General features: G+C 36.4%; 1 protein-coding gene and 1 long non-coding RNA gene across 4 annotated transcripts; both read right to left on the bottom strand.

Moving 5' to 3' along the window:
• Nucleotides 1-4,250: 4,250 nt before the first annotated feature.
• Nucleotides 4,251-4,554, bottom strand: LOC100855430 (40S ribosomal protein S29-like). Its single transcript, XM_038551314.1, has one exon. The coding sequence runs from the start codon at nt 4,539-4,541 to the stop codon at nt 4,371-4,373; it is 171 nt and encodes a 56-aa protein (XP_038407242.1). The 5' UTR covers nt 4,542-4,554; the 3' UTR covers nt 4,251-4,370.
• Nucleotides 4,555-5,938: 1,384 nt separating this feature from the next.
• Nucleotides 5,939-16,625, bottom strand: LOC102154143. Of its 3 annotated transcripts, none has more exons than XR_005366014.1 (6): nt 16,503-16,625; nt 16,113-16,202; nt 15,411-15,563; nt 11,469-11,530; nt 11,136-11,247; nt 5,939-6,127 (listed from the first exon to the last, which is right to left on the bottom strand). It is a non-coding gene; the product is annotated as an uncharacterized LOC102154143 (long non-coding RNA). The 3 variants fall into 3 exon arrangements; XR_005366015.1 differs by having other exon boundaries at nt 16,113-16,198; nt 16,503-16,563; XR_005366013.1 differs by lacking the exon at nt 16,503-16,625 and having other exon boundaries at nt 16,113-16,496.
• Nucleotides 16,626-22,027: the final 5,402 nt, after the last annotated feature.

The following is a 22,027-nucleotide window of genomic DNA, read 5'->3' as shown; positions in this document are numbered from 1 at the left end:
CATAATAATCACAGTATAATTTCATGAATTTGATAATAGCAAAATACAATAATAAAATGAGATGTTATAGAGAAGAGAGAGGGTGTTTTAATCTGCTTAGGTTGGGGACAAGGTACATAGAGAAAAAAATATCAGTCTTTTTAAGACAGATTATAAAAATGAGTAAGTGTTTTCCAATTGGAAAGAAAAGGGAAAATGTCATACATGTAAACAATAGCGTAAGCAAGGACCAAAAGCACAGGAGGTTCTGGAGATAGCAGTATTGTTATGGGAAAACATTGATTGCACTGGCAAGAGATAAGAATGGAAAGACAGCTGGTGCCCGGTTGGGTAGATCTTTGCATACCATGATTAGGAGTTTTTTCTTTATCTATTGGGCATTGGGGAACTGTCAGGAACTTGTTTATAGATGAATAACGATAAGATTTTTATTTAACTAAGTCATGGACTGGACTAGGTTGATACCGTATGCAGGAGTGCCAGGTCATTGCAGTTATCTGATTGAACAGCACCAGGAGGAAAAGGTAGACTATGAATCTCTAGGCAAATGATAAGGCTGAAATAAAAGACTATAGCATTCATGATATAGTAACTTATTAGAGAATAATAAGACAAGTTTAAACAAAAGCTAATTCTAAGATTTCTAAAAGGAATGGAAAGATGAATATGTCACTGAGACAAAGGTAGTAGACATGATAGAATGGGATAAAATACTGCATAGTGTTTATGGTATTCCTGAAAGGATTTTGAAGCACTCTGATAAACCAATCCACTGTAAGGGGATCACATATTTAGTGGAATACTATTACTTATTTTCTGGCAGGCAAGCTGAGCTGATGGAGAGCCCTAGTTGATGAGAGGTCAATGGGTGGGGAAGGAGATTGACCCCTGAATGAACGTTAACCAACAGGGAAGGTGATAACCCTAAAGGCATACTTGACCATCATCAGGAGACTCATCCAAAAAACTTTACACAAATGTTTATAGTGCCTATCTTCATAATAAGCAAACATTGGAAACTACTCAAATGATCATAAACTGACTGAATAGTGATACCACCTTACAATGAATATCATTCAACAATAAAAGGAAATGCAATCCTGATAAATACAACAACATGATTGACTTTCAAGTACTTTATGTGAGGTGAAACAAGTCAAATAAAAAGGGCTAAATATTATATAGTACCACTTAAATGTGGCTTTGGAAAAGATGAAACTATAGAGGCAGAAGCAGATTAATGGGCCAGGAGTTGTGTTAGGAAAAGAGTTGACTACAAATGACCAATACAAGGGAATTTTTGGCAGCAATACGACTGTTCTTTGGTTGTGGTAGTTACATAACTTTATACATTTGTCAAAATTCATAACATTTTTCTGTATATAAATTATATTGCCATAAAATGTGGAAAATAAAGTTTTACACTAAAAATAATTATCATGCCTTTATCTAAAAGCATCTATTATAAATGTATTGGAAATTTTTGTTTCATAGAAAAAGGTTTTCCCTATGTCATTTTAAAAACCCAACTGATTATATCTTTGATAACTATAGCATAATCATAATACTAAGAAAAAATATATTGAGAAAATACTATTATTAAGCTAATTGGTAACTTTTTCCTCCTCCAAAATAATCCAGGAAGACATGCATTTAGTCATCAAATTTTCATCTACTTTAATCTGGACCAATTCTTCATTCTGACTTTGTCTTTCATGACCTTGACACATTCAGAGTACTAACCAATTATTTGTAGAATGTTCTTCAATTTGGTTGTGTCTACTGTTTCTTCACTATTGAATTGAGTTTATACACTTTGAAGTGATGTGTGTCCTTTTCAGTGTATCATATTAGGAGACAGGTGATGTGAATTTATTCATCCCTGTTCTAGTCCTCCAGGGTTCTCCACTACAAATTTACACTTTTCCCATTATATCTTCTGGGAAGATACTTTGTGACTCTATAAATATCCCATTTCTCATTATTAATTTTAGTATCTATTGATGATTCTTGTCTGAAACAATCCTTTTGTCATATTTCTAGTTCTATCATTCTTTCTGCTTTTATTATTTTGGACTATATCATATAAAGAAGTTTCTATTCTCTCTTAATATTTTTATTCAATATTTGTTTATATCAGTAGTACTCATATTTTCTTGTTTTACTGTATGGATTAAAATCCTTTATTAACATTATTTTTTGCTTGTATTGCCACTGATTTGTCCATGGCTAATCCCTTCAAAGTTGGCTCTTGTGTCCTTTTGATATATCTCATTTTCTAAACATATCCTTACTCTCTGGCACCACAATATGTTCTAGTTTCACCATGTAATTTCTCTGCTTCAGCCACAGAACTAGCTATTTCTCCATGGAGTTCTTGTTTCTTTTGTTCAAGACCAATACTTAGCAACTGAGACGTGACTGAGAGATGTGTTCATTCATATTGTGAGTTATTGCTTCTAGATCCTTTCAATGACAGAGCTAAGAGCTAAGAAATACATATTGATGTGCGATGAATCATGAGTTCATACCAATTCCTCCAGTTTTAATCTACTAAAGATGGCACAGCACTCACAGGTAAGCCATGCTATCCTGTTGAATGTAAATACAGAATACCAACATCAAAAAAGTTGGCTGATAAACTTAGAGAAAATGAGACTACATCATAATTTTTTCTTAAAGCAGACCAAAACAAGGCCAGTGTGCCACCCACCAAATACCAAATATCCCTGTCTCCAGGCTGAGATAAATGGTTGCTACTTCTTTTCTGATTATAGTCTAGTCTACCTTCCCTATTAAATACAATTATTGAGATACCAGAAGACTGAATTGCTCCTCTTTCTGACAACACTCAATCTATAGGGAACTCCTATTTCCCTAGACTTTCACTCAGTTGACCCCCCCCCCCCCCAAAAAAGTCAAAATCCTATGATAGGTTCTTTTTAAAAATTCTCTGAAACACTTCATGGTTCCCTCTAGTGTGTGTTGTCCCTTCACCAGAATAACCAACCCAATTTGTCAACTACTGGTATGTTCCCAGTGGTCTTCCATTGAAGGACTCTGACAGCAACAAGATTTATTCTATTATTCCACCTTTCCTTTACTGTAACTCCTCTTTTGGAAAGTAAAAACTCTGGCTGTCATTGTGCACAATCTACTTATTTGCTTAAATCTGGGATACACATGAAATATTTTCAGAATTGCTAATCTATACACCTTTGAAAACTCCATCTACTAACTTGAGTTCAATATCTGTATCTAATTCTTTGTATCTCTAACCTTAGAGTATATAGTGAAAATTCTGTTTATCAAAAATTTTTAGGTTAATTCTTTTCTTTCTCTTCTCCCCCTCACTGTGGTTATGCTATTTATTATAATATATATTTAGGTTCATTGGTTTCTATTTGTTTTCCATGTTGGCTTCCCTATATCCATGTTAATTTTAATAATCTATTTTTGAGTGTAGGAAGCATTGTCTGTTTCGAAAAGTCGGAACTTAATGGAGAGGTATTTTCAGAGAAGTGTTACCTTCATCCCTTCTACTCTATTCCAATCATCCACTCCACTATCACTTATTTCCTATAACATGAGGCTTATATCATTAGTTTTTGCTTTATATCTTGTGTTTCTTCTTCCTCAAAAAAACACATTTATATTTTCTTATTTTCCCTCTTTCGTACATAAATGATAGCATATTCATTTGTATAGACACTAATTTTCACTTAATAATATATATTGGATTTTTTATTCTTTTGCCTTTTAAAAACTTGATAGTATAATCTGAAAGTCGCTACATATCAGTTTTAAAGATCCTTTTATTTTTTTAAAGACACACTATGCTTCATTGTGTCAATGTATCATAGTTCATTTAATCAGTTTCCTATGTATAGTCATTTAGGTTGAGTCTTATAGTTTATAATTCAAAACAATACTGAATAACCTTGTACATTCATATCTTTATATTATTGGAGGTGTATCTTCAGGTAAATCCTATTAGTGGGATTATTGAGTCAAGAGGCAAATAAATACATAGTTTTGTTAAATATTGACAAAGTCCCATCCAGTTATATACTTGCATTGCTACCTGCAATATGTAAGAATTCTGGTTGCTTTTCAGCCTTGCCAAGATAATCAAGTCGTTTTAATTTTCGTCAATTAGAAAGAGTCATAAATGGAACCTGTGTAATTTTTATTTTAATTTTTCTAATCAAGCCTGAAGTTGGATGCCTTTTTATGTTTTTTTTTTCACATTAAAACACTCATAATTGGAGTATTTTTATTTTATGTACAATGAGTCGGCATTGAAGTAGGTATCTTGGACATCTGCAGTTAAGGTAGGTATCTTGGATGACCCATTCAAGAAAGTTCACTTAATCCAACTTAGTGAAGCCTATATACTTGGCGTACTGACGGAAACACTGGCGGCACATGTTGAGGCAGTATTTCCGAATCAGACCGTGCCGGTTTGAACAGACGCGGCAAGAACGAGAGCCCTGGCCAAACTTCCTCGGGTGGCTCCAGTAGAGTTGCTGGTGACCCATCTTGCTCTTTCCGATGCAATGAGGCAAAAGGGGATGCCTCTTTATGTTTTTGTTTTGTTATTGTTTTAAACTTTACTGAGGTTTAATGAAGACACAAAAAATTTGATCATATTTAATGAGTTTAGACATACACATATACCTATGAATCCATCACCACAATCAAAGCAATAGCCATATCCCCCATCTCCAAAAGCTTATTTGTTATCCCTTTGGATATTTTGTTTTTGTTTTGTTTCATGTTGTGTTTTGTGGTAAGACTACTTAATATAATAACTACCCTCTTAAATTTTTAAGTGTACATCACAGTTTTGTTGGCTATAAATATCATGCTCTACAGCAGATCTCTAAAACTAGTCCATCTTGCATGTCTGAAACTTTATCCCAATTGAAGAATTGCCTATTTCTCCCTCCCTTTGGCCCCTGGTGACCACTGTTTTATTCTCTGCTTCTATGAGTTGGACAATTTAGGCACCTCTTATTGTGACTGGCTTCTTTCACTTGCATAATCCACCAGATTCACTACTACAACTCATACCAAAAAACAAAAAAAAAAAAAAACAAGTAAACAAAGGTCTTGAATAGACATTTCTCAAAAAAGGACATAGAAGTGACCAACAGGTATATGAAAGGATGCTCTACATTACTAATCATCAAGGGAAGACAAATCAAAACCACGGTGAGATATCATTTCATGCCAGTTAGGATGGCTATTAATAAAACAACAAAAGATAGGAAGTGTTAGTGAGGATGTGGAGACACTGGAACCCTTTCCATGGTTAAGGACTCCTTTTATTATGCATTATCTATTTATGTCTTCTTCCTAATTTCTACTAGTTTTTTTAAATTTCTACTCTAATTTTAAGAATTCATTATGTATTGGGGACCTCTATATGCAATATGTCTTAAAATATTTTAACCAGATTAATCAGATGTCTTTGATTTTGTTTATAATTTTTTAAACATTTAAAAACATTTTGTATAGTCAATTTTTCATTTTTTTTCTTATTGCTTGTCATTTCACAATTGTTGGACAACTAGTATATACCCTATTGGACAGAAGACAGGGCACTGTGCTCAACAGCTTAATCAAAGCTGTTAGGTAGAAAAAAGGGCAAGCAAGTACCCAAATAAAAATATACTGGACTGACAATAGCAGTAAACATCCATACAGAATAACCCCAAACTGGGGAGCTCCTGCTCCTCTCTTCCTTTCTAACCCACACCCATTCTAGTCCTTATGCTTATTCCATGCTTCACAAGTGGAGGTTTCTAAGACCAACCTCCCATTTGTGCCAAATGGTAACATAGTATTTACACAGCTGTACAAAGAGATTCTTCAGTCCCTAGAGCAAAAGTTCAATGGGGAACAAAACCAACCCAGAATTTATGTTGCTGCTTTTATTACTCAAAGTGTCACAAAAACAAACAGCCATTGATACCAACAGCTTCTGTTCTTTCTCAGTATCCATGAGCTGAAAATTCTGTCAGTTCCAAATCATCTAGGCCCCATCTTCATGTCCCTTGCACACTTTTATGATCTCAAAAATTGCCTCCAGGAGAGAAATGGCACAACATCAATTTGATGTCTGAAAGTGGAAAGAGATACCAGACTTACAATGGGTAATGCATTCTGAAAAGTAAAATAATGTGTACGTGAATACCCTGACCTTTCAATATTTAGACTTGTTGGCATTTCTTTTTGCCCTTCGTCTCTAGATAATAAGGCTGTAAACAAAAACAATGAGCAATGAGTATGTAATACAGCAAGGCAGATAAGATATTTAATAGAAAATCCAAAATTTGTGTTCAACAATATGCCCACTGCAGTAAACCAAAGTAGAAATAGATTGGTTTTCACCTTGCATCTTTTCAAATTCATAAAAAGGAAAATTAGGCTGCACAAGAATTTTTAGTAAGAAATTTACATACAATGATATTTTTCTTTGTTTATATAATTTTCATTTTACTTTAACTTAAATGCCAAAGTTTTTCATGAAAACCTACATTCCTTATTTAATCTAATGGAATTTTACATCACTTTAATTCCATTTTTACATCATTGATATCGATCAGCATCTGTCTCCAATGCACATTCAAAAAAGAAGAAACAGAGGTGCCTGGGTGGCTCAGTTAGTTGAGCACCTGACTCTGGGTTTTGGTTCAGGTCATGATCTTGGGGTCATGGGATCAAGCCCCACGTTGGGCTCTGCATTCAGTGAGGAGTCTGCTTGAGATTCTCTCCTATTTCCTCTGACCTTTGCCCCACTCTCTCTCTTTCTCTCAAATAAATAAATAAAACTTTTTTTTAAAAAATGGGCAGAGGAATTGAATAGACATTCGTCCAAAGAAGACATACAAATAGCCAATAGGTATATGTAGAGATGCTCAACATCACTCATCATCATCCGGAAACTGCAAATCAAATCTACAATGAAATATTACCTCACATCTGTTAGAATGGCTATTATCAAAAAGACAAGAGATAAGTGTTGGCGAGAATGTGGAGAAAATGTAACCCCTATGAACTGTTGGTGGGAATGTAAATTGGTGCAGCCACTATGGAAAAGAATATAGAGGATCCTCAAAATTAAAAGTAAAAACTACCATATAATCCAACAATTCCACTTCTGAGTATGTATCTGAAGAGGATAAAATCACTATCTTGAAAAGATAATCTGCAGCCCCATGTTCATTGCCACATTTTTCACAACAACCAAGACATGAAACAACTTAAGTGCCCATCAGTAGATGAATGGATAAAGAAAATGTGGTATATCTGTACAATGTGGAATATTTCTCAGCCATTTCCAAGAAGACCACTGCCATTTGTGACAATATGGCTAGACCTTAATGGCATTATGCTAAGTGAAATAAGTCAGAAAGATAAAGACAAATACTATATGATTTCACTTATATGTAGAATCTGAAAAAAAATGAGCTCATAGATACAGAAAACAGATTGGTGGTTGCTAGCGGCAGGGGGTTGGGGTTCTGTTGAAGAGGTAACAGGTGAAGGTAATGAAAAGATACAAACTCCTGGTTATAAGGTTAGTAAGTTCTGGGTATGTAACATACAGAATTGTGACTATAATAAATAGTAATCTTTTTGCATATTTGAAAGTTACTAAGAGGAGATTTTAAAAGTTCGAGAGAAAGTACCTGTAACTATGTGAGGTGATGGATATCACCTTACATAGTGTAGGGTAATGATCACTTCATAATATATACATTTGTCAAATAGTTTTGATGTATACCTAAAACTAAAGCAATGTTTTATATCTCAATAAAACTGGAAACAAAAAAGCAAACACTATCTCTTAGTAAACATGACAGATTAGGATGGAAACATGCACATAGTCAGTGGCCACTTTTGTCAGTACATTACATCCTGCATGTTTGGATGGATCTTTGAGACTTGAATCAAGTCCTTGAATTCCCTAGAATAGATGTCATTGCTGAGGACATACCAGCTGTCAAGGTCAAAAAGAAAGCACCATCACCACATTCACAGCCAAATAGAACCCCCCGGATAAGGATTTCCACACTTTCTTGTCTCAAATCCCAACACTTTCAATACTAGCTGTGTGATAAGAGACATGTGCTTTTCCTCAGTTCCTCACCTAAATAATACTGAAAATAATCAAAGCCTCTTAACTTTGTCATGAGAATTAAATGATACACTTTCATCAGATACTTTCGGTTTGCCTTATACTTCATTGCCCATTCCTTTCCAAATCTTTATGCTTCCATCCTCTCTCCAACTCTGGATTACCCCAGAGTCCAGTCTTTTCTTCTCTTATTACTCCAGAATAAGAGATTGGTGATTTCATCCAGTATAATTATTTGAAATACCATCTAGATCAGCACTATCCAGCAGAACTTTCTTCCATGGTGGAAATATTCTATATGTGTATTATCCAATACAGTAACCACTAACCACGTGAGACTACTTGAGCACTTTAAATATGCTAGGGCACGTGGCAAGAAGCTATTGTGTTGGACAGTACAGATCTACATGATACCCAGTGGATCATACCACATCATGTATCTGTCTGCCTACTTGAGAGTTCTAATTGGAGATATCAAATAAACATCTCAAATTGTGTATGTCTAAAACTGAACTAATCTTCCCTTCACTCCATCTGAAGTGATACAAGTCCACTTTCTTGCAAGCCAAGACACAAACTTTGGAGTCATCTTTTACTCCACCTGTTCTCTCATTCCATTGGTCCTCATGACCAGCAGTTCCCAGGACTTTCCAGATCTCCATGCCTTTGCACTGCTCTTCCCTTTTACTGTAATTCCTTCTGTTTTCACACTCTTAGTTATAATCAACACATTCTCAAGACTCTAAAACAGCATCACTTCTTCTATATATTGAAAAAACTTCTGAGCCATCGGGAATTCACCATTGTCATTTCCTTGCTGCACTCAGCTGCTATAGCAACCGTTACCCACTTGTCTTATTTCATGTCTATCTCCACTAAAATATAAATTTCTTTAGGCAAGGGATCATCTCTATGCTGTGCTGCTTTTAGAAGAAGGAAAAATATCACATATTACTCATTTCAGTTGCTTTAATAGCAGAAAAACTTGGAAACTCTACATAGCATCAAACAATAGAACAAGTCCTAAGATGTAACACATCTACCAAAAGAATATAACCACTAATATGATGACGTATGGAAATTATTCAACATGGAAAATATACATAACATCAATTTTGGCATAAAATGGAAAACATAATTCTATCCACATCTTGATTAGCACTATATAGTATTTGTATGAACACAGCTTCTATATGATAAACCTGAAAATTAAAACATTTTCTATAATTGAGCAATGATATTTTGGACAATTTATTTTTTCTTTATATCCAAGTTGTTATTTTATTCTATTTGCATTATAAAGAAAAGGAAAAAATACTGAAGAAAGCACCACAAAAACACATTTCATGAGGATAGAGCAGGGAGGGGGGACTGCAAAATGTCTTTTTGTCTGTAAAGATACCGTCTTCCTTAGATGGCAGTTCTGAAAGCATTTGTCAGGTTCCTAAAAGTCAGTGAACCCAGGAAAATTACTTACTGCTCTCCAAAGCCATACATTCAGTGGTAGATTGACCTTTCAATACCCCAAATCCATAATGTCTAGCTGTCATCTCCCCACAACTACACAAAGCCAGGGAAATAAAAGAAAATCAGTTTTGAAAGTTCTGGTGTAAACTATCCAATCCAGAACACACTTGGGCATCTGTTTCATATTGATAAGTTACTCTCTTAGAAATATCCTTCCTTCCCTATTATCATCCAAAGAGATTATCACAGGAAACATTTTCTGAGGTGCTGAGCAGAAAGATATTGACTGAGTCAGGTTGGCCCCAGGTCTGTGTCTCATGTTTCTGCTGCCACAGCCATCCCAGCTTCTGCCCAGGCTACAAGCACAAACAGAGCTGGAAAAATTGTATCTTTGGCAGCCATCCCATGGGGTGAAATCCAATATACTCTCTAGAGTGGATAAGAAGCCAAAATTAACTCTATAGCACTGACTTGTCATTGCTTTTCACCAACTCATTTAGAGAATCAAAGCTCTCTACTGTACCAAAGAACAGCATTTGTTTTGTTCAACAAATATTTGTCAAGAACCCACTGTGTGCAAGGCCTTATGTTGAACATTGATTATTCCATTTAGTTGAAATGAGAGGGCAGGAGTCAATGGCTGCTGAATATCATGTACATTGCCAAATGACTTCTTAATATGCAGGCAGAGAGCTCTTCCTGGAATGTCAGAGCTCAAGTACTCTCACACAGCTACTCTTTGCCCCAAGGTAAAGCCTTTCTGGGCAAATGATGTTTTTGGCTCAGTGCTTTCCACTCAGAGGAACTCAGGGATCCTGTGATCAGGTGGGATTCTCCCTAAACTCAACTCCACTTTCACCTGACTCATATAATGGGCTTCCTTCCGTTTGCACAGAAGGTTGGCAATTAAATGCATACACACACACACACACACACACACATTGGTACACACACACACACAAACGCGGATCTAGGTTATTCCCTAAAAATATCGTTCAAAAATAGAGCCCATCTTTTCCCCCCAGAAATATCTTCTACATTTTATATTAGAAAATTGTTTCTACCTCACTCAAATCTTCACAGTACAACTTGAGCATATTTGTTCCTTTTATGCCTTTAGTCAACAGTTCATGTTGATCATCACAATTCTTGCTGTGAAAGTTATGTATACCCTTCAGTGCAGCTAGCTATAAAGTCTTTCATTAGCCACTTTTTGTTCAGGCTACATACTTACACATTCCAATTTTGATGATTTTCAGCCTTTTCGTCCTTTCTGGGCTCCTTCTGCTTTAGGTTCTTTTTAATTCACCATGGTAGAGTAAAACTCAACAGACTGAGAGTCACAAAAGCCAACTTCTGATGTGAGTTTTGAAACAAATTTAGCATGAGGTATTTGGCAATTAAAAACCTCTGTGACCTCAGCTTTCCTACCTGCTAAGTGGAACAGAGCAAGACACCTGAGATTACTTTAACTCAATCTTCTGATTAGCTGTGAATACCAAGGGGGCTATGTACCCACCCATAGGTAGTAGGCTCTAAGACCAGTAATTTAGCCATCTTCTAGTTAATACCAATTTCCTTAGTAGAATCCAGTATTTCTATCTTCAAATAAGATATCAAAGTCATTACCCCTGGAAGAGAAAAAGGTAAAGTTGGCTTCAATTCACAGTTGGAACATATTACTCATTGCACCACTCTCTAAGAGCAGTTTGAGAAAGCTACAAGGTCACTGGAGAACCAAGATTGTACTTGGTACATTATAGATACTCAAATATTTGCTCATGAGTGATGAACCCAAAAGAGGGACAAAAAAAAAAAAAAGGTAGTGATGGCAATAAATGAAAAAGCTTACAAGGAAGTTGACATAACAGATGTCGCTGTTCAATGACATATCCCAATTACTTAGAAGAGGCCCTGTTGAATGAATAAAAGAAATATAAAGCTAATCGATTTTGTTAAGGGTATGCCCTGCTCCTACGAAACTTTTCCATGTCTCAGAAATAGAGTCCCAAAACTCCAAATAAATAGACTTATATTAAAAAAAATCTTAATTGATCTACACAACTTACAGTGACAAATACACACTACTTAGACTAGAGCCTCACTTTAGATTGCCAAATAGCTAAATGAAACTCGATATTCTAGGTTTGAAAGATAAGACACCAAATTATCTCCTCAAAACAGTAAAATAAAAAACAATAGTACTAATATGGACAGGTAGGAGTGATAAGATAAGAAATCATCACAGAGCAATGTTTTGGTATAAACACTGAGTTTTTGGTTTTGAGTACAAGGTAATAGAACTTTTCAGTTCTATTATTTTCAGTTGCCATAATAAAAAGAGACCTATATCTAGCTTTTAAACATGAAGCAAGGTCAACCAATTCTTTGAAATAGGTTTATTTATTTATTTATTTATTTTTTTTTGAAATAGGTTTAACCCCCGACTGCGGTTGTTAGAGATAATTTATATGAAACTCCCCAGGGATAAAAGTTTACCGCCTTAAGAAATTATAGGTATTTTTATTTTTTTACTTCATTGGAATGGCAAAAATTCTAGTGTGGTTTAAAGGGTTAAAAGTGTGTATTTCTTTGAAACAATCATATGATATTTGTCTTCGTAAATATCAAACTGGAATCATTTGGGGGATGTTTTGTATTTTTCTGGCCTCCTATACACCTGTGGTCAGGTAAACATAAGTGCACAGCAGGGGAGGTATCTGCTAACTGATAATTATAGAACTGCTACAGGGTTCACCCAGGGTCCCATGATGAAGTCAGAGAGCTTAATCTTTATATGAGAGACATCCACTAACACGTTGAATTTTGTTATTGCAAGGACAACATACAAAGAACTGTGTAAGCCTGGAAATTGGAAACAAGATTTTTCATTAGAATCTTGTTTGACCAGGAGGCATCTTGAACAGCCTTTTATAAGAATGACATTCCTTTTCCATACTTTTTGTTTACATTTTCCAATGGTAATTAAGTGGATAGGTCTGCTTAAATGAATGTGGAGACATGGAGCACTTGTATTTTGTCCTCCACATATGGGATCATTGTCATGATGAGCCACACTTTGATAAGTACAAATAGTTTCTTGTCAATAGTCTGGTCCATGGCTTCACCATGTCCAGCACGCTTAGCACGATGGTCTGCTTGAATTATACTGCTGGCGACACAGGCCCTGCTGATTCTTTTCACAGTGCTGCTATTGGTTAGCACATATGTGTGACAATGTGATAGGAAAAAAAAAAACATAAGAATAGAAGTGGAATATAATGGAAAAGTCAAGAAAATAGGTTATAGGACTACACAGAAATGTAATCACTATCAAGATTTTCATGACCTGGGACACCTGGGTGGCTCAGAAGTTGGGTGGCTGTCTTTGGCTCAGATCATCATCCTGGGGTCCGGGATCAAGTCCCGCATCAGGCTCTCTGCGAGGAGTCTACTTCTCCCTCTGCCTATGTCTCTGCCTCTCTCTCTCTCTCATGTCTCTTATGAATAAATAAATAAATCTTTTAAAAGAGAGAGAGAGAGAGAGAGATTTGCATGACCTTGCCAAAACAGAAAGCAGACATTAGGCACTTAACAAGGGGGCCAACTGGCCATAAACCACATTGGTCACATTTCAATGGGAATAGGAAAGGAGAACCTGGAAGATCTCTTATTAGAGGACATTATTCTGTCATTAGGGTTATAAACATAAGACATCCATACAAAGGTGGTCTTTGTTAATCCTTTCCATTTCTCCAAAATGCCCATGAGCTTGAGAAGAACTTTATACAAATATGTAGAAACTCTGACATTCCCTTCCTTCTGCATACAGGGGCTGGAAGGCATCATGAATCCACATATACTACCCACCTGCCTATATACCCTGTTATCTGTATGTCATGTCCATACCTACTAAGCTAAATAAACATTCACATCCATCCAAATGTAAAAAATGCAGGGATTCCTGGGGAGCTCAGTCAGTTAAGCATCAACTCTTGATTTTAGTTCAGGGCATGATCTCAGGGCATAGGATCAAACCCTAGATCAGGCTCTGTGCTGGGTGTGGAGACTGCTTAAGAATGTCTTTCTTCCTCTCCCCCTACCTGTCCCTCATACACCACCCCCCACACCCCATGTGCTTATTCTCTCACTCTGTCTGTTAAAAAAAAAAAAAAAAAAAAAATTCAGCCAAGCTATAACGAAGCAATCCAGTCTGGGCACTAGAACCAGACTGCCTGGGTTTGAATGCACTTACTAGCCATGTATCCTTGAATAAATTCTTTAAACTTCTTTAAGCTCAGTTTCCTCATCTATACAATCTTTCCTATAGGGTTCAGTAGAGTATTTAGCAAGCAGCAGATTCCTAAGTTCTAACTATAGCTGCCATGGATGAAATGTTCTCACTGTGTGCAGACATTACTTTCTAAGACTTTTAAAAGTAGTTGAATCAACAGGGTGCCTGGGTGGCACCATTAGTTAAGCCTTGGACTCTTGGTTTCAGCTCAGGTCATGATGTCAGGGCATAGAATCAAGCCCTGTCAGGCTCGCTCAGTGTAGAGTCTGCTTAAGACTCTCTCCTCCCTCAGCCCTTCCCCCATACTCTTTCTCTCAAAATCTTTAGAATAAAAAAGAGGAATTGAGTCAAACTAGGTGGGGTAGGGTGGGGTGGGGTAGAGGAGGGCAGAAACAAAACAGTAGTTGAATCAAAACTGAGAAGGGTTCAGATTTAAACTGCTTCACTCACATTGTGAAAGTGAGACTGAATATAATCTAGTATTTTTTAAATTGTAGCTATTTAGAGCTAGGATAAAAAAAGGAAGGAAAAAAATCGAGGACTTCAAGGGCAGGCAAAAATTCATTTTTCTGAACTAAGGAAAAAGAATGTGAAGCCAGTTTGTGTCACTAATAACCCTTTTAGACTGTCTTAGGCAAATCATTTAAATTATCTAGAATACAAACCATTTGAAAGAAAAATGTCTTTGGTGCACCTGGGTGGCTCAGTCAGTTGAGGGTCTGACTTTTGGATTTGGATCAAGTCATGATCTCAGAATTGTGGGATGTGATGGAACCCTGAAGTGGGCTCCATGCTCAGTGGGGAATCTGCTCAAGATTCTCTCCCTCTTCCCCTGCCCTACCCCAGCTGTTGAGTGCACATTCACTCTCTCTCAAAATAAATAAATTTTGTTTTAAAAAAGAAAGAAAAATAACTTCATATTCACTTACAGAGATGTTATGAGAACAAAATGAAGAATATGACATATCAGAGTGAACAATGCTTTAAAAACTCATGGTAGAAGTACTATGAAAGCCTTTCACTGCTGATTAGACAAATAGAAGAAAAAACTAAGCAAGTGATTTCGAAAGGAAGATACATAAATTTGCCAGGTCACAGAAGAAACCCTGCTGGCTTTCCATTGCTTATCATTTGCAAGTCATTTTGAATTAGAAGACCTTTTATTCTTTTGAGCCACATGGAAGCATCACTTTGGCATTAACACTATGCAAATTTGATCTCAGCTAGGTGTGCCACACTAATTGCCACAGTTGTAGGCTTTTGGTGTTTTGTGCAAAATGATTATTGCTTTGCTTGCCTCCATAATTACATGTTTTCCAGATTGTAATTTCAGAGTTTATTGAGTAAAATTGTACATAAAAACAAACCTAATGCATTCATCCTTCAAGAAAAACAGAAGAAGCGAAAACAACAAAGGACTCGGAAGATTTCGATGGACCCCTGAGGTGGTACGAGAGAAATCTAAAGCAAAATGTTTCTGCTTTTCAGTAAATGACTAACCTGGCATGGCGATTCTTACTCTGGTGTCCTGGAAATGTAATGAAGCTTTCCAGGTTTCTCATCTATTCTCAATCCTTATTTGTGGATATACACTGGCCACAGTACTCTCTGGTTAGAGAAACAGTGGAAGATGGGAAGAATAACAACAAATTTCTGGAAATAGACCAGAAGGAATCAATAAACAATCAGGAAATAGCTTTAAGTTGTTTGAGACTATCAAATCATTTGATTAGAATACTTCACACTCCTGGTCAAGACTGATAATATTAGAACTTCAGTTCATCGTTAATAATAAAAAAAAATATATAATAGAAAATGTAATTCTATGTTGAGCAGATCAATGAGCCATTCTACTATATATCTATATCATCTATATCTATATATGTTAAACTACTAAATATGTTTAGCTACATAAATAATAATATTTTGTTAGGGAGTTGAGTATTCACCACAGTCAATAAACTCAGTGACCCTATTATCTAGTGATTTCACAAATATATTCTGATCACATCATTTCCCTTTAATAAATGATTATAGTATTGGAATATTTCATGGATCTCTGTCACTTTTTATTCTTCTCATAAAAATCTTTGGAGGTTAATATAGTCAGAAAATTCCTTATATTTACTACCCACTATGTGAAAAAGCTATCTATCCATTGTTATTTCAATTCGAGGCAGGCAGTGTTTGCAGGTCGCTTACCAGCTGTTGAGTTTTCCTGTTGCTGGCTCTGGCAGATGTTTGGGCTCCTGTGGCTCAGTCAGTATCATCCCAAATCCAAATCCTCACTGCCTTAATGTGATTTCCACAAGACATGACACAGGATTCAAATCAGCCAATGTGTAGTTGCTACCACAGCTTCCATTCTAAATACGTGCACCTTATCCACCCAGACTGAAGAGCATAGAATTCAAAGAGCCCTGAGACTTGACCCAGAAGCAGTCAAGCAGCATTTGTTGCTTCCTCCCACTGAGGCCTCACACTAGCCCTGGTTATCCTTCCAGTAAGCCCTGCCTAGCAAAAGACACACTCAGAACTTATTGCCACGGAAAGACAGGGTCAAAAACATAAGAGCGAGTAGCCTTTTCTCACCTTCTCACAAAGGCTCAGCCCTTTAGAATGGCAGCCCCTGGCATATGTTCTTCTTGGAATCCTTCTTTCTGATGTAATTTGCAGATAATTTGGGCCTTCTGCTTTGCCATGCCAACTTTTCTAGAATCACTTAGGGAGAGCAGGCATTAAAATTTGAATTCATGAATACTGTTCCTACCATATACAAGCTGTGTAATTTTTCAAAAATCATTAAGCTTCTTTGTTTTAATTTCTTTACCTGTAAAACAGAGATGATAATAGAGTAACCACTCATAGGATTGTTGTAAAGAACAAATAAGGTAATGCAGCTAAAAGCACTTAATACTTAGCATAGTGCCTAAGATACAATAAGCAAATCTCAATGCTGCTGATACTTTTAACAATAACATTGAATACCTACTACTACATCCCAGGTACTGTGCTAGGCACTTGAGATCTATAGACAACAAAACAGTCTCAACCTCTCAAGAACTCATAGTCTAGTTCAGGTGTGAGTAAACATTTTCTATTAAAGGTCAGATAGTAAATCTTTGGGCTTTGCCAGTCATATAGTCTTTGTCACAACTACTTAACTCTGCCACAGAAGCACAAGGGCAGCCACAGACAATACATAAATAGATGCATAAGCTGTGTTTCAATAAAACTTTATTTATAAAACCAAGGAGTAGGCGTGCTTTGGCCTGGAGACCAACCCCTGATCTGGAGGGAAGACACACTATTGAACAAACTTATTGCTATAATGCAAATATGCATGAGTCTCAATGAGCTATAAGGGAAAGGCTACCTCATCTAGTTTCTTCATTAGATACTCATATCATTGGTTAGCACTTCCAACAAGGTGGGAAAATGAACAAGAAATTTAATGGGAGTAAAAAAATCTAAAATTAATGGATAGGTGGATTCGATGAAAGTTTCCATTTTCTGAGCTCCCTTTGCCTTATATCATCCTTGCTTTCAGAAAGTTAAGCTGAAAAAAATCAAATTTATCATTGTGTCATCTTATTCAGCTGGCAACCAATATTCTTCAGAGAGATTGAAGACAAACATCATAAAAGATACTATCTATTTGCCACGATTCCCAAAATTCAGTCTATTCCTGGTGGATCAAAACCACAAGGTCTCAAAAACTAACTACAATAAAGCATTTGGCATTTGTAGACTTGGGTTTGGGCTCTAGTAGGATCTAACTTAGGAATCAAAATATGTTCAGAAAGAAATGTGGTAATGTTACCAGAAAGTAAAAAAAATATTTTGAAGATCCTTACATGCAAGACCATTTATTTTTTAAGTGAGCATCTTTGGCTCATTAAAATGAATATTTCAGAGAGAATAAGATTTGAAATGCAATTCACAATGGTAGATACAATTGCTGACTGCTTTTGGCTTTAGGTAATTATACTGGAAAATATTTTGTCCCAGCAGCTGTCAGAATTGTCTGAAGTGTGGGCATATGAGACTTTTGCAAAAAGCTGTGTACACACAACCCAGATGCCCCATCCTAGTCTCAAGCTAAATCATAAACTGCATATCAAACTTCACTTTTTCAGAATTTTCAGGAGGTGGATGGGAGCTTTGAGGATCACTTGCATCTTCTTGGGGAACATACACCTAAGGTTTTTATAGGCATGGACTATAAAAACTACCTAACGTGTTGAAAATACCCATTGCTGAGGGTTTCATTACAACTTTCTGAAACGAAGGTTAAACAGACAACCCCCCAAGATATGTAAAAATTCTTCATTTATTTTTCATGTTCCAAATTTCCTTGGAAAGAAGTTAAAGCATGGTTATAAAAAAAAAAGTAAGGATTTAAACAAGCCATTCCGTGGATGTAAAATATTTATTTTGTCTTCTGCTGCTAACTTCCTTCAGATCCATCATAGCTCTAGGGAAAAAAAATGTGAGCATAATTTCTAAAACTGGTAAAAATATTGGTATACTAGTGGCCATCGGGTCAACTCTATGTTTTAAGGATAAAAGTGATTTTTAAGGCATACCATAGGAAAAGGTGGTAGAGAGAAAATAAAATTGGTTAGGGGTGTAGGAATACTTTGTGAAGAAGATAAATCAGAAAACCTATCAACTTTACCCAATTCTTTCTCCGGGGATTGTTTCCTTTCCTAAATATTGTTGCTGCTTGAGCTCAGAATTTCATATTCTCTGCTTCCTTCTTCTTTCTTCTACCATCAAATCTAACAGATAATAACATCCTTCCTACTAACAGGAAACAAAACCACAACATTTAAATTAGGAACCAGAGATATATCAACTCTGCTGACAGAAACTATCTCCTAAATAGTGATGCCAATAACTACTCACTGTATATAAGTCTAGAAATCTGCTAGGAGTGAATTTTTTCCATATTAATGCTGCAGAGGATCTTGAGACGTATTTAATTCCCATGCTAAAACAACCCTTCATCCATATTCCTGTAACACCAACACTGAAAATTAAATACCAGTTCTCAGTTTATTGCGATTGTACTCATAAGCACCTGCACAGGAGGGACCCTTAGCTTTCCTCCCACAACTAGGAGACGCTAACTAGAAATCACATCCCTCCATCCTCCACCTGAAGACAATTATCAGCCAACAGAGGCATACTCAAGAGTAAGACTCCTGAGACAGGTTCTTTTCTTATTCACAGAGACAACTCAATTTCAGATTCGCAGCTACTGGGAGGATTCAATAAACATAAAAAACAAATAAAAAAAAAACAGAATATAAACAAATACCCATAAAGACTCAAATTCACATTCTCATCTTTCTGCTCGTAGAAAGAAAGAGGTAGAGGTGAGAAAGAAAGAACACCAAGCGGAAGCATAAGATTATAAGGATTCCAAGGTCTGTGTTGGGACAGAGGGAATAGCATATGCAATGGACTAGAAATAACAGAGAACTAGATGACACAGAGCACAAAACAAATCCAGGCCTGGGGGAAAGAAGAAGGCATGGCTAGTGATAGACAGGTCCTCTTTGTGAAGAAGTTGATAGTTACCCTGATGGCAATGAGAAACCTTTAAGCGGGGAAGTGGTATGATTGGACATGCCTTTTGGAAGTCTCACTTTGACCTCAGAAAGAAGAGAATATTGAGCAGTGGCACATCAGCTGGTGAATAGAACCATAAACAGAATATCAGAGTCACACCTCCCTTCCTTACCCTCTGATTCCTGAAAAGATTCGGATAGAATACTAACAGAAAAGTCATGCCAAGAGAGGCACTCCATGCTGACTCGGCAAATAAATGAGTAAGTAAGTTAACTAACTAACTAATTAATTAAAATGTGTCTTATTAATGCTCTGAAACATCTGAAATACCTAAACATTTGTCCATCTGTGGCACAGTAAGGACCCAGAGCCGTTCAAAATGGATGGAAACAGGAGGCATTATCAGAACCTCATAGGACTTAAGGCACTTGAAGGGAGGGTACAGGAGAGGAGTCAAAGGGATAGTTGGAAGTGGAAAGAGGAGAGGAGGAGATCAAAAGTGGAAGAGCTTCTCACATTTCCACCAGAAGTCAAGTCTATGTAAACTGAAAGGTGACCATGAAAGAAATATGAAGAAATGCTATGGTCTGTCCTATGGACCCTTGTTTTTTCCAGTTTGGCTAACATTAAGACTCCTTTCCCAAAAATGCGCTGTATCTGTTCTCTCTTCCAAGTTTTGTATGCTTAAAGAGAAGTTACACTATAATCTTGGGAGAAATGGTGGGACTCAGATTAGAGCATTAGTAGGGAAACAGAAGGATGTAAATATATTTTAAAATATTTTGGAGTTAAATTTCATAGAGCTTGGTAATTAATTGAATATGTGGAGTATGAGAGAAAGAAGAGGTAACCATGACACCCACATTTATTACATAAACTGTGGGATGGACATTAGTACCATTCAGTAAAAAAGGCAAAATGGTAAATTTGATGAATCAAATTTGTGGAAGAAGATGATGAATTTTTCTTTGATTATACTAAAATGGCAGTATCTGTGAGACAATAACATTGAGATATCCAAGGGGCAATTTGATATATGAGATGGTGTCTAGGTGTAAAGATTGAGATAAAGGTATAATTTAAGAACAATCAAATATATAAGGAGCTGAATGGGGATATGAGATTAGGGACTGCATTGGAATGGTTCTGTTTACTCAAGGAGGTTGAGTGGAATGAAGAGAAGAAAGGGTAGGGGAGAAAAGAGAATGAGAGGGGAGAGAAGTAGAAACCTAGAGAAGAATTCTGAAAAACGTCGACATTTTGGGGATTGGCAGAGGAAGGAATAACATGCTAAAGGCCAAAGAAAGAGGCATTAGAGAGAAGTAAGAGGGAAACCAGGTAGCATGGTATCCCAGAAGCCAGGAAAAAGGCTTTTCAAGAAGGAGAAGCTAGTTGGCATTGCAGCAAGCTACCAAAAGATCACAAATGATTAAGGACTAACTTTCTATTGAGTTTATTAAAAAAAGAGGTCATTGATCTTGGCAAGAGAAATTTTAGTCATCTTATAAAAACAGAAGTCATATTGTGGGAGCTTGAGAAAGAGTGAATGAGAGATAAGGAAACAGCAAGTACCAGGAACTTTGTAGGTTCTTGGGTGCTTGATGCATATACAAGCACACACTGAGTGATTAACAAACACTTATGATAATGTTATATTGTGTTTTGAGTTGTTACACATGTATTATATAATTTATAACAAATATAAAGTAGTTGAAAACCCCAAAAGAAAAGAGATCGCCTGGTAAATGTCTGGTTAATCATACCTATGGAGAAACTCATTTTTAAAATAAGGAATCACATTCCAAAGTTCCCACAAGGCTATAGAAGTAGAGGAGGAGAAGAAAGAAGTGAGAAGGATTACTTTCTCCTCCCTTTTAGACAAATACTTGATTTTCCTCCTCTCTCTGCATAGTTGAGGGTACGGGATAAAAGAACCTAACTCCCCTAAGCATCACATCCCAGTCTGGTTTCTGGATGCATTAATTCAAGATTTAAGGCAGAGCTTAGAGCTTTTAAGTCATCACCATCACATCTCAGGAGTCTTCAGTCTTGTTCTCAGATACCATGAAAACAAGCAAGGATATACGGGCCCTTCCTCTAGTATTACAATGACTTATGCTTCCTGGAGAGACTACAATTTGAAAAAGCATAAGATAAAATAAGTAAAGACACCCAACTTGGGACGGTTCATAGAATACTCTATTTTAAAAGGCTCCCCTCTGATTAGCTGCAGTAAAATGGAAGATTATTTATCTTGTCACCATTTATATCCCTACTATCTTTATGGCTGGCCCTGCCCTAGTAACAGGCTGCCTGGGATTCCTGCTTATGATAGAACAAAGAGAAACATTTACATTCAAACACACTAGAGTGGAATCGCGTATCCTTCTGTTTTTCTGTCTATATGGATTTTTTCCTCCCCATCACCAACTTGCAGTTTTATCTACACAAGGCCAAGCATCTTGGTGATGAATGGGAGATTCAGTCAGCCCACTGCACTGTTTTGTTTACACTGTGAATATCAGCAAGCATCTGGA

This window comes from Canis lupus, chromosome 10, assembly GCF_011100685.1.
Source record: "Canis lupus familiaris isolate Mischka breed German Shepherd chromosome 10, alternate assembly UU_Cfam_GSD_1.0, whole genome shotgun sequence".
Classification (NCBI taxonomy): Eukaryota; Metazoa; Chordata; class Mammalia; order Carnivora; family Canidae; genus Canis; species Canis lupus.
This window is presented reverse-complemented; position numbering and strand designations above follow the sequence as displayed.

Excerpts from the sequence above, each read along its gene's own strand:
- LOC100855430 (XM_038551314.1), bottom strand. The coding sequence starts at position 4,541 with ATGGGTCACCAGCAACTCTACTGGAGCCACCCGAGGAAGTTTGGCCAG.